We start from the raw sequence: 12,888 nt of genomic DNA, 5'->3' as shown, positions 1-12,888 counted from the left end.
AATATAGCTCTTGTCTGAGATTTTTTCTCTTCTGATAATTAAGTGGCCAAACTTGTATTTTGTCAACTTTTTACCAGGTTTGCAAACAGTTTGAAAAATACGTCAACAAAAGTTAGAGACAAGATGAATAGTTGATAGTGTTCAAACTTCTATTTCGTAAATTTTAACCGGCTTTGCAACCAGTTTTGTAAATACAGAAGATACGTCAACGAAAGTTAGAAACTTGTATTTCATAAACTTTTTGACCGGCTTTGCAAACAGTTTTGTAAATACACAACATACGTCAAAGAAAGTTGGAAACAAGATGAATTTTAGTCAGCCTTAGTCAGGAACCCAAGAACAACAAATGCAGTAGTATTATTCAATGTCTTTCCGGGCTACGCGTGCGTAGGGAGGGGTTATTTTGCTAAAGTAACCACATTGAAAGGAAAATTTCCCCAAAGAATGCAGTGTTTATTATTCTAGAGTAAGGACGTCTTTCCACACCTCCTATACAGTGTTTTGTACACATTCCTGTATTGTATATGCATGATGCACTATCTAAAAGTCTATCTTTGCTTTCAGCATTGAGAAAAAAAAGACATAAAAAATTCTTTGTCAGGACTGTGTTCCACAGGATGTTTTTCTTTCCTGAGCATTTTTCCTCTTTGTTGGTCAGCCACAAAAAGCCGATATTGGATTGCTGTGCAATAATAACCTAACATTTTTCGCCCACTAAGAAAACAATGGCACGTTCCACCACTTACTTGGGTGAAAAGTACCAAAACTTGAGTTCCTTTCAAATGGGTTATTCCACTTTTAAAGGGGGTAAAGAACTTCATACCAGACAAAAAATACGATAAAATTTAGACACATTTTAAACATAACACGAGGGTTGATTTTCTTTTCTCCGAAAAATTGATAACACAAATTTCTGCATTTAGTAAGGCTGCAAATGATACCACTCGGAACTTGTATTTTCTTTCCTGTTTTTAAATAGTGACCGAAAAAACTGAAACCACGTGCCTGTCATCGATTGGTCTAGCAGGAGTCCAAATTCCAGAAATAGACAGGAGATGGGCTGGGAACGGGTCAGGAAATTGGCGCAGCCGCACGGAAATTAGAAGTACACAAATTATAATGTCATACATAACATGTATATCATGTATGCGCAGGTACGAACCTCTTCTTTACATGTATATGTCTTTTACCTAGGACATAACAGTACGCATATTGTAATCGTATCAAAAAATACCAGCACCTAGTACTAGTAATTCTGTAAGTGCATTTCCCTAAAGACCGCTCCCTTTGCAGCAATTCTATCAAATTGGGGATTAGCAGGTCTTTCTTAATTAAAATCACAATCACCCCCCCACCCATGCACAACTGTAACAAACTGTTCCAGTCAGTATATTAATTTGTCATCATGTCTGGTGTGCCAGCCAAATCCCTTATAATCATGCAACAGGGGCAACATGGGAGTAAGAACTGAATCCGTAGCTTTGTATCATTCGTGTGAGGAATAGCATTGGCATTCTTTACATAATACACACAGGGCTTAAAATACTAATTTCTGCATACAAGCACTGGTGAAGGTAACACTGAAAATTACCTGCACCAGAAAATTACCTGGACCAGACAAATTTTTCCACATAGGAATTAGCAAGTAATAAAGTATGGATGATATTAAACATACTGTTCAAAAACCATTGCCATTATTTCTTTTATACTTCACAGGTAGTAACAGTCAATGAAGCAAATAAAAATCCACACACACCTAGATCTATATAATTCTATAAACTCAGTACATGGACCAGTGTAAGTTGGGTGCAGGTAGACATCAGAAATACCTGCACAGCTCCAATTTTACCTGTACTAACCTGCATATGCGCCAAGTATTTTGAGCCCTGTTAACATAATCATGCTTTTATACTCACAGTGCATTCATGGCACTGGTCCATATGGACCCATTTATTGTGTGGAGGGACTTTTGCATTTTAAAATTTAATTACCTTTGATGGCTACCCGATTAAAAATAAAGTATCAAAGTATATCAAAGGCTACTGAACCCACACTTTTGTCAAGTTTAGTCATGTTTCATAGGAGAACAGCTTTAGAATTTGCCAGATAAGAAATCATCCAGAATAGCTTGTTGTTCTTTTATCTTATCAATTTATGTTACTTTATACCTTACAAAAATGACCAAAATTCTGTTGTTTCAATGTAGGGATTTCTTTTCTTCATTTAGCTTACTTTTTTTTAACTGTGTAGAAACTGTATATATAAAAACCTACTCACAATAGAAAATACCATACTGCAACACAAACATATGACACTGTCATTTTTCTAAATCCTTGATCAATGCTATCATCAGGCACAGCTGGTCTCTTTCAAGTTAGTTTTTCCATGCGACTCTTTAGACTCGACTACAGTACTGCATCAAACTGCTATATTTTCACTCTGGCTTTATTTATTTTTGATGGTAGAACAAAAATAAACACTCAGTACAAAAAACACTATTGTTTACATTTTCTGAGGTCACATTCTTGAAAGATAAAACAGCAGGATCGATGCTTTGCTTAATTCCATAACCAGTATTTATAACACATGATATTTAATGAAGACAAATATGAATTTAATAGAAACATGGCTTTCCAATTTTTTTTCATTGTGGAGAGTTAAAAGTGATTGAATACACCACTTAAAATGTCCAAATTCATTCTTTTTTGTGGATATCAGTATTTTATAAATGAAGACACTAATCAATCATAGTGGGGGGGGTGAAATGAAAAGGACTGTCATAAAGGGATATTAATGTACTTGCAAATGACATTTGATCTAGACTACTATTATTACTCTTCCTATTTCATTTGTGGGTGTATGTGTAAGTAGTATTTATGATAAACCCTTGACATGGTGTATACATTTTGATTGTCTGAGTTCCAAGTAGGATGGTGTTGATCTATAAACCAGCCGCACACTTAGCTGTAAAGCACACGGTGTCATGGAGGTCGACGCTAAACCTGCCCTGTAAAAGACTTCATAAGCTGTGCGGTTTTCTGACGCCTTATTTTCCTCCGAGCCGCAGCTGCGACGGGATTAGCCGATAAAGACGATGGGGCGTTCGGCGGGGGCAGCGTGGCCAAAACAGGGTCAGCGCCAGTCTCGCCGACCGTCCGCCAGCCTGCCATTTTTGGCACCAGACCATTTTTGTCATCCCTTACTGCATCTGTATGAAATACGGGCCCGGGTGCAAATTCCGATGAAATTGAACGGCTTTTTACACAGTAACCTTCGTCGCAATAACTGAATAGATGGGAAATTCAGCCGTAAGACGCGGCGGAAACGCGGCATGGCACATTTGCCGCCCCCTTTATGTAATTAATCCCATGTAACACCACTACGGCCACTTCCTCTCTCCACCCCATCCCGACATGTGCAACAGTGGTATCATAATGTATTCAACAAACAAAAGTCTGCCGCTTCCCAATTGCCAACAAGAATTCGAGCCACTTGAGTAAAACTAACAACCGTTGGAAAGCGATAGTGCGGCCGGTGCCTACAGAAGTGATGACGTCTAGCGGTGTCACGTTTCTTTGTTGGCATACCAGCCCCCCTTCTGAAGGGATGCGCTGACATATTTTTTTGTGGGTGGCATGTCGGCTTGTATCTGCTGCACTGAACAACTGTCTGTAGTTTAAATAAGGAAAGTGCTGCCTTTTGAAGATGCGTTTAGCACGAATCACTCGAGTCGGCTCCTTCTTTTTTCTGGTCAAAAAGCCGGTTCGGGGGAAAAATGTTTACCTTACAAACTGGTAGGGAAAACAGGATCATCACTTAACACAACACAAACATATATGACCAGCCGCAGGCCAAATTAATGACCCTGTATGGCATCTGAAACTAATGATCTTTTCTTAATCTAATGATGCGGTATTTTTCCAGTTGAGATAATACGATAATTGCTTGGTTTGCTGGGAGTGCAAAGTCCAACATGTGTACATGCAGTAATAAGATAATGGGAATATTATTAGTAACAGAATTAATCATAAAGATTTCATTTTCTTTCAAAAAATCAAATATTACTAATTGTGATCAATATCACAATTAATCTTTAATCAATAACAAAAGATCAATTCTTGTAGATCTAATATTAGCAAAGCAATTTTTTTAAGAATAAGAAGGTTTGGTGACCATCTGTCACCTTGTTCAACTTCAAGTTCTTCAGGGCAAGAATTAATGGCAAAATATTGAATGAGAAAACCCACTGGTTACTGAAATAACTGAATACAACTTCTTACACAGTATTTCTGTCAATCTAATGAAATTTATATATCAACTTGTAACAGTAAGCTACCATACTTCAGATTTCATCAAATAGTAATTAAGATATCAAGCCCTGATTGGTCAAAACACAGGACATACATTTTGTACAAGTGTTGGGACATTGGCATAGTTACAAGCCAACATTTACACGTGTTTGGACGCGTCGTACGTTGGCGTCTTTTCCCACGGTGCACGGCTCCTGGACGACAAACTGTAGGGCGTGGCGGGGAGGCCTTATCATCTGTGTTCAAACAGTTCAGTCCGAGACACTTGATACGCGGTGAGTGGGCCCAGGGGTGCCCCCACGTTTCAGTCAACAGGGTCATTTATGCAGGCACGACTTCTAACCTCAGCTGCCCCGGCTGTTATTTTTAGGTCCCATCTCTATGGGTGATCCTGTTCAATTTCAGAAACTTGAGCGCGCTTTTCCGCTATCGCATCTACCAGCCTCTTTTCACTTGAGGGGGTTCTCTATATATAATGCTATTCGCCAATTTCCCCCTTACTCACTAAACCAATCACTATGTTTAATTTAGACCACTTCAGAATCAATATGGTTAAGAAAATAGTGAGTGCTTTAGCAAAAATAACAGCCCCTTAAGTAAATTACAGGCTAATTGCAAGTTTACATTTCCTTTTAAGATATCTAAACTACATGTGTACATGTAGTATTTACTAGTAATATCCCAATGGACTAAAGGGCTTGCCAACAGAAATTGGCAGGTATAAAAATACTGGGGCCTCCCCAGATAATGGATATGCCATCTGGAATATTTAGATAGATGCTTTTAATAGGCTTTTATCAGCTGAGCTTTTTGTAGTATTGGCTGATGGCTAAGCCAGATATACAGGCCCCAAGATAGTCTAAGCAATAAATATTTTCTATATATACGTGCATATATTAATATACACATGATGTAAAACAACTTACACACTTACACACTTTGCTTTGTTGGGAAAACAATTAATATTCAACTCCTTAATTAGTTAATTTCTATCAATTGTGTACGCCAATTAAAAAATCAAAACACTGAATGTGTGATTTTCTATTAAACCCAGGAAGAAAAATGTTGTGTTTCCTGTTTCAGTCTTCAAAAAAATATGGTCAGTAGGTGGAGATTATCTTTAAGTTTTTCTTCTTTCTTTTTTTATTAGACTTTGGCAATTTCTACTAAATTCTAGTGATGCAACTTTTGATCCAACTTATACAATACAGTTTAACAAAGTAGCAGTCCTGAGGATACATATTCAATATCAATGTTGGAAAACCGATTGTACATGATAATATGATCATTCAGGTGTCAGAGTTGCCTTACAAGTTTCAAACAGCAACAAGAACAAACAACATAAGGGTAAAAGATTAAAATACAGAACATGCCAGTGGCCTGCATAGCTCGTTTGTCACACACTTTTATGCGAATTGCCTGCATACAAGTGGTCGATATCATAAGACAGTGATGTCTACCCAAAAGCGAAAGCAGAAAAGTGCTAAAAAATCACAATCAAGAATACAATATTCAAAGGCCTCTAATCTATGAATGTTGAATATTGTACATAACATCATTTTAGTTGTAATCAGGGTTTTGACATTTCCAAAAAAATTATAACACATTACGTATAATGCAACAAAGTGACAAAAAATTGTAAATGTACTGGTAATTCACATATCATTACATAAAATTTCTTCAAGATTTATATAGAAAGACGACAATCTGACAACCGAGAAATTAAATTCACACGGCCTTATGATAAGAGTTTTTGACATCTTTCTCCAAAAGGATTAAAACATATCGATAAACCACAACATTTTGCAAGCTCACTGCGCACCAACAAAGAGGAGAATCAGACAACCAAGAAATTAAATTTGCATGAGTTTTTGACATCTTTCTCCAAAAGGATTAAAACATATCGATAAACCACAACATTTCAAGAGCCGCAAGCTCACTGCGCGCGCGGCAAAACCCTACTTCTGGCACGAAGCGCGACCTTGGTCTAAATAAAGACTAGCCAGTTTGTGGTCCCATGCTGGGGAGGACCAAATTTTATTTACTTAGGATCAGCCAGGGTCAAAACCCAGGGAAAGAAGGGGAGGGTCGTCCTTTTACACCAATACTGCTCCAATGTTTTTGTTGTTTTTAGAAACACATCCTCTAAATGCTAAGAATAAATGCTAAGAATAAACGATCAAACACAAATCATTGTAGCTATTTTTCAGTCTGTCTTATCAATTATGAATCAGACAAAAGGTATCAGTTTGAATTTTTAACAAACTACAGCAGACATTTTTCTGTATCTCCTTGTATCATCTAGGCTCTAATAGAATAAGTCACATAGCAACTACTTGCTGTAATTTCATTAAAAAGCTATTATACAGAAGCATATATCAGGAAAGCCATATATTATGAATGATGAAACTCCGCATGACGAAACTTCCTTCCCGACCTTTTTGCTGACATTTTTAAAGGGCCAATTCGGTCAGTAGTCATTTACTCCCAGAGCCAAGGAGGTCATATGTAATGAGTCCGCTAGAGTTAAACAAATATGGGAGGTTCCGGTCTAACTAAAGAGGGTGTACAACTCAGAACAAGCAAACCCCAACCCTTTAAATACAGAGCGGAAGGAATAACTCCCTATGTCAAGAAACGCTTCCAGTAGAGCGGATACTTCTTATAAAACTAAACCAGGCATTTCAGTCTTCTACTGTAAGCCACACTTTCCTAGTGGGGGAGGGGGAAATCCCCCTTAGCTCATGCTTAGGTAATCTGATTGCGCAAGACTATAGAACAGTAGAAAGCTCTAGTAAGTCATGTGGGAATGAGGTAAGTCTTTGTTATAACAGTGACCTGGTCAGTACTCCACAGTGTCCACACTGTACCTAGCTGCTGTTCGGAGAAGAGTCACCCGTGGCAACAGGAGAAGCGTAAACAAACAGGTAAACAGTGGCAGAGTAACTGGGGAGGGGTAGGCGGCCAGACTGTACTACAACATGCTAAAGGTATTTGGTATATTTGGGTGGGAGGTCTCACTTCAGGAAGTCAAACCAAGTCATATTTATCCAGCGCCACCCTCTGCTTCTTGCTACCTACGTCACGAAAATAAAAGAGAGAACTGACATCATAAATGTACTACCTGTCACATTTTATACAACTTCTATTCCGTTCGAAACATTATACCATTTCTCACAAATACATTACTGTACGGTATATGCAATAGAAGTCTAACATTTCAGGAGGACCAAGATTTTAGATCAGGTCTCTCCTATTGTTTCTAATGCAGTTGATACAGTGGTATTTTATAGGTAGAAGTTAACAGTGTTCACGCATCTCAGGTAGCTAATTTAGATATTGAAACCAGAAGCCCTTTTCTGCCAGGCGGGCTTTGCCCACCTTTTGTATTTCAAATCGAGTGGATTTCCATTTGCTGGCGACCTTATCGAATTCAATTTGACGGCAAGCCAAGTTCGACGAAAACGGGCCGTCGCCGTTCCCATATCATTGATCCCTCCGTGAGATAAGCCTATATTTTACCCCGAGCTTTTAGGCGGTCAATTTTCATGCCATTGATCTCACGCAGCCGGGCGAGAAATTATCTTGATCACTATGCCGGGGAAAAAAAGGTCTCCAAATAATAAACTGGGCGGATCATTTCATTTTATTTGCCGCGGATTCAAATTTGTCAAGTCCCCACTCGGGGGGCCGAAACAGTCCCGGCGTACTCCCTCGTAATCTCCCTGAATAGGCTGAACGCAATGCTGCGACAGATTGAGCTTTGTTAATACGGCCCACGCTGTGAGTGGAATACCAAATCAGCTGCAAAGCTATTTTATAGGCAGGGACAATGAACTGGAAATGCTAGGGCCCATTTCGCAATTTGGCGCTGCCACCTCGACCCAAACCCGGGAACGATATGCCAATTTGACGAAAAATCCGTATGCCGCCCTTTAAAATGATGGATCGCCATGGAAACACAACTGAGCCTTAAGAGGAAGATCCTTTCCAGCGCACTTCATCATGTAACGAGCGGCTATCAACCCCGCCGCGTACGAGACGCGAAGTTCAATACCGGAGCGTTTCCCCGGAGCAAGAAATGTCCAAGACAACGCCGTGGGACGAACATTCTCTGACAGACTACTTGACGGTCTAGATGCAAATTTTCACAGGTGTTCCCCCAGGTATAAATCATTGTCGCCCCCCTCCCCATGCTAACTTACATCACAAAAGTTGCACAACAATCCCTGAAGTTTCTCAGGTAAGTGTGAGACAAGAAGGGTGTAGTCTGGGGTTTCAACCTGGACTTCTGTGTGTCCTAGAAAAAACACGCCTCTTCTAACAGGACTGTTCAACACACAGAAACAAAGGACGTTGTTGATTTCAACACCGCGGGGTAAATGAAACCTGATCGCCACCCCAGAACCTCGAAAACACGAAAAAAATTAGGAGAAAACACTTACCGCAGCCCTTGCACACAGCTTTCTTGATTTTTTTCTGCTCTTTCTTGTTGAACAAGACCGGGTTGTAGTGGACTCTGTATACGTCCGATCCTTCTTCTAACGGGTCCAAGAACAGGAAGTATCTCTGGCCTTTCTTTAGGTCCACACAAGATTTCTCAGCTCCGAACTGGGCTACGGTGATGACTTTACTCCGACCGGAGAGCTGTCCTTTGAAAACGTTTCTTTTCAAATTCCTGATAGTAAAAGTCGCGTTGTATCTGTTGGAATCCGGGTTTGGGGGCAGGGTCTCCGCGACTTTGGCGTCGACTACGATCGGCGACTGGTAGGCTAGCCACTCAGGACTTGTCCGGACTTCTCCTTCGCCCTGTGGGGGGACACATGCCCGGGAGGTTGGGACCTCCGACAACAGCAGGGCCGACACGAGTACAAACCCGAGCAGTTGGAGGGTCGCGGGTTCCAGTCTCTCTAACCTCGACATGTCCGCGGCAGCGACTCGCGATCGGCTGGGTGGTGCTTCCTCTTCGGTGACGTGACGACAATGTGGTGGTGCTCCCCGTGCCAGTTCATGTCTCTCCACAATCGCGGGGACTTTCCGGGGAGTTGTGTGGTTGCGGGGGCGGGGATCGAACTCGGCACGCCGCTGCCACTACCACTGAAGCCTGCCCACACCAGTACCGTCCGGGCCGGAAGTTACGTCACGTGGAATGGGCAGGGCACCCTCTCATTTCCAAACTCACTTCCGGGCAGTAAACAAAACACAAAGTCAACACACCGGCCGCTTCGTGTTTTACTTTTACAAAGGAGGTTTTAAAAAAAGCAAGGCTTTAGGTAGCGCTGCACACACAGGAGCGTTTCAAGCTGTGTCTACGTAATACAAATGAATTAACCATTGGCCGGCAGTTACGTCAGGCCTCAAGTTATTTCAAGGCGGTCTTGGTACAATACTAATTAAGTCCATCCAATTAGCAATTAATTTTGAACTGAATATTTGGCAGCGGAATAAAAACTCAAGAACCACTGAAATATGTCTTTAGCATAATGAATTTCATTGCACGACAATTGTACGAAGTACAACGCACGGCATCTACTGCAATATCATGGTAACAAACATACTGTTAACCTGTAATAAGACACTATTCTACCTCACGACATATGTCTACTCTTATTCCATCTATCAGTATAAAAGAGAAAAAAAACAGCTTTTGAAATTTCCCTCAGGCTAGGTGTTTGAACGAACCGCAAAAGAATGAATGCGGTGTTTGAAACGAGAACTTGAAAGGAAAAACTAGTAATATGACTGGCATTTCAGTGACTCATGTCATATCGGTTATGCAGGGTTATACAGCGTGACTTGAAGAGGAAACATTTTATTCTTTTTTTCAAATAGATACAATCTATACATACTTTACAGTATACTAGTATCGGGAGGGGAGGCAAATTAAAAGCCGCCCAAATTAGGTTTGCATTTGGGTCACTGAGAATCTTGTGGGCGTGACCATTGCTTTTACCTGGCGGCAAGAACACACACTTACTTAAAAAAAACTACGGCTTCTCAAACAATGGAAGTAACAAGCCTTTTGCTCTCATTAGGGTGACGTGTGGTGGATTTATGTGCGCGGTCTTTGCGTCAGTGGTGACCACACATGGCGGGTGAGTTTTAGCCACATCACCAGTTCTACGTGTAGTTCAAACAACCTTTTAAGTGTCCGATCGTACAATTGAAGGGGTGCAGATTGCCATACATGTGCGTGTGGTAGCCTGTGAAGTCTGGTGATTGTCTGAAATAGCATGAAGAGCATGAACATTTGCAACACCGGCCGAAATGCATTTTTTTCTTTTTTTTTTCTGCCGAAATGCCTTTTAACAATTTGTGTTAAAACAAAATCATTTTGTTTTGTTTGGTATGCTCTTTGTTATCGTATTGGTATCTGTTTTCCTTTCTCATGTCTTTTCTTTCTATGCGTTTTATACCGCTGTTTCAATTATTTCCTACATTTTATTAGTACTGAATGCCTAGTTTCTTCATTGACGATAACTACATGTACATGTAGTTACGTCCTATGCGGTTGTGGCAAATTCCCCACAGTTGAGTTGTTTTAGTTCTTTTGTTCGCTTGTTTTGTGGCACTTTTTGGGTTGTTTGTTTTCACTACATCTTGCCTAAAACCGTACCGTACAGTGGGCCAGATGCAGAGAATACACATAGTTGAATAGCCAGAGCGATACAATTGACTAGAGATTACTACTGATAGAAACTAAGCAACATGTCTTTCCACACCCAGCTTCGGACAATGCGGACCAAATCTTCGACTGTGAATCATTTGGCGAATTTCTACAGCAATTCTAGATATATATAGATATGTGTGCGCGTGTTTTTCAGCCTCCGAAGAAGTCTGACAGAGACTATAGCGAACCATAGACTAGACTTCCAGTACCTCTTGGCAGATAGCCCAACTTGAGGTTGTACTTATCGGTCACTGGAGGACGTTAAACCAAACATTTATTCAAACCACGTGCTATTTTCTCAAGCCTCTTCCCTGGCGGTTGTTTTTGTAGGAAAAGGACGTCCTCTGCAACATACAGTGTCGTGTTTCCTGTTCTTCTAGGTGGTACGGAAGATCTGGTGTTTGTCCTTACCTTGCCTTTAATGTACTAGTAACATTTGCCTTGCAGACAGAGGATAACCGCACGAATCTACTGGTTAGAAATCACACAGTTAGCGACGTGTGAGGTTTATAGAATATATGTATTGTAACTATATCTAGTTTTTCTTCAACGTACGGGCGATTCACATTTTTGTACCATTTTGACAAAACCCATGAAGATGTCTGTTAATGTTTTCTTGTTAAAAAAAAACATTTCCGATTTGGCGCACCTCTATTGCGTGCAGCATGGACAGGTGTTCCTATACGTCACAGAAATTCTATGTAATCCCCTGACAAAAGTCTAGAATAGAGGATGAGGCGTGTGAAAGACGAACCCAGACCACAGATCTATCCAGGAGGGAAAATGACGCACCCATCTGAAAGACCGCAAAGTGCACATCGCTAAACGGTCGTCTCATCCTACCGCTTAGGTGTGCTTATGTACGTCACCACAGCCCATAATATGTCGTCATGTGTCGTGCGGTATTTCGTGGCACTTCCTCACGCAACCTGTCGGACCAGAAGAATGACCTCTGAACACTTTTGTGGAAACCTTAGAGCAAACGAAGACAGTGACACGCAATCTCTCCCCTCCCTCAGTAGTCAGGATATGAGTCAACGTGTCATTGGCCACGAATTCACCGCTAGAACACCTTGTCCTCCCTGTAGTGTAAACTTTGAACAGCGTACCTTGGCTAGGATTAAAAACTGAGAAAAAAAAGGAGACCCAACATCGATACACTGCACTGGAGTGGAATCAAAACAATAACATCTTTAATAGTGACAGGAAAACACAACTACTCGTTCAACGTTACATGCACTGAAGTATGGATGGATTGAGAAATTTCTCGAAAGCACGATACAGGTCATCATAAAATAGTGACGTTTTTGCTTCGTCACGATGATGTGAAATGTTGCGTCCGATCAACATTGCTCAAATTAGAAAATAAAAGAATTTTAGAAGTTCACTGTACAGAAACCAATCGACTCTTTTGACGTGATAATTATATATCAAGGCTGATGGTCCAAAATGGATGAGATATTTACGTGACTTGGCCACGTAGATTACAGCCTTGTGTAGAAAAAACAGTCTGCAAATGTCTTTTACCTGATTCTGTGGACAGCTATATATAAATCCGCGATCCTGCATGTACCTCACCGCTAAGTAATTTACAGTAAACGCCCTGGACTATAATCTGGCATTACCGCATTATTATTAGCCAGTTGACACGTAACAAACAAACAAACACACCCAACCGTAATTATAAAGAGGTATGCAGGGGTGAGTACATCTTAGTAATCCCAAGGATAAACAGAAGGCATTTGCAGTGTAAGTTTATTAGACGCTTCAAACTGTATTTTTTTACTATTTTTGTACACAAGGCATACAAAATGTATATATATATATTGTTTAAGGAACTCCACAACAATTGGTGTGTTTTCGTAGACTTCTTTCCAAAAATTCACAAACGCTATTGTTTGGGGTCTA

At 40.5% G+C, this 12,888-nt stretch overlaps 1 protein-coding gene across 18 annotated transcripts in view; it reads right to left on the bottom strand.

The window, feature by feature from the left end:
* Positions 1 to 9,454, bottom strand: part of LOC109485470 (pro-neuregulin-2, membrane-bound isoform-like) — a 68,985-nt gene extending 59,531 nt beyond the window's left edge. For 16 of the 18 annotated variants that reach the window (XM_019789101.1, XM_019789102.1, XM_019789100.1 and 13 more), the window contains exon 1: positions 8,756 to 9,454. In XM_019789101.1, coding sequence (XP_019644660.1) covers positions 8,756 to 9,233 — 478 coding nt within the window. In that variant the 5' untranslated portion in view covers positions 9,234 to 9,454. The remainder of the gene's footprint in view (positions 1 to 8,755) is intronic. The other 2 variants (XM_019789115.1, XM_019789112.1) reach the window with 1 other exon arrangement.
* Positions 9,455 to 12,888: the final 3,434 nt, after the last annotated feature.

Source organism: Branchiostoma belcheri, unplaced genomic scaffold (assembly GCF_001625305.1).
Source record: "Branchiostoma belcheri isolate BF01 breed outbred unplaced genomic scaffold, Haploidv18h27 scaffold76, whole genome shotgun sequence".
In the NCBI taxonomy this organism is placed as follows: Eukaryota; Metazoa; Chordata; class Leptocardii; order Amphioxiformes; family Branchiostomatidae; genus Branchiostoma; species Branchiostoma belcheri.
The sequence above is the reverse complement of the archived record's forward strand: the minus strand, read 5'-3'. Positions and strand labels throughout refer to the sequence as shown.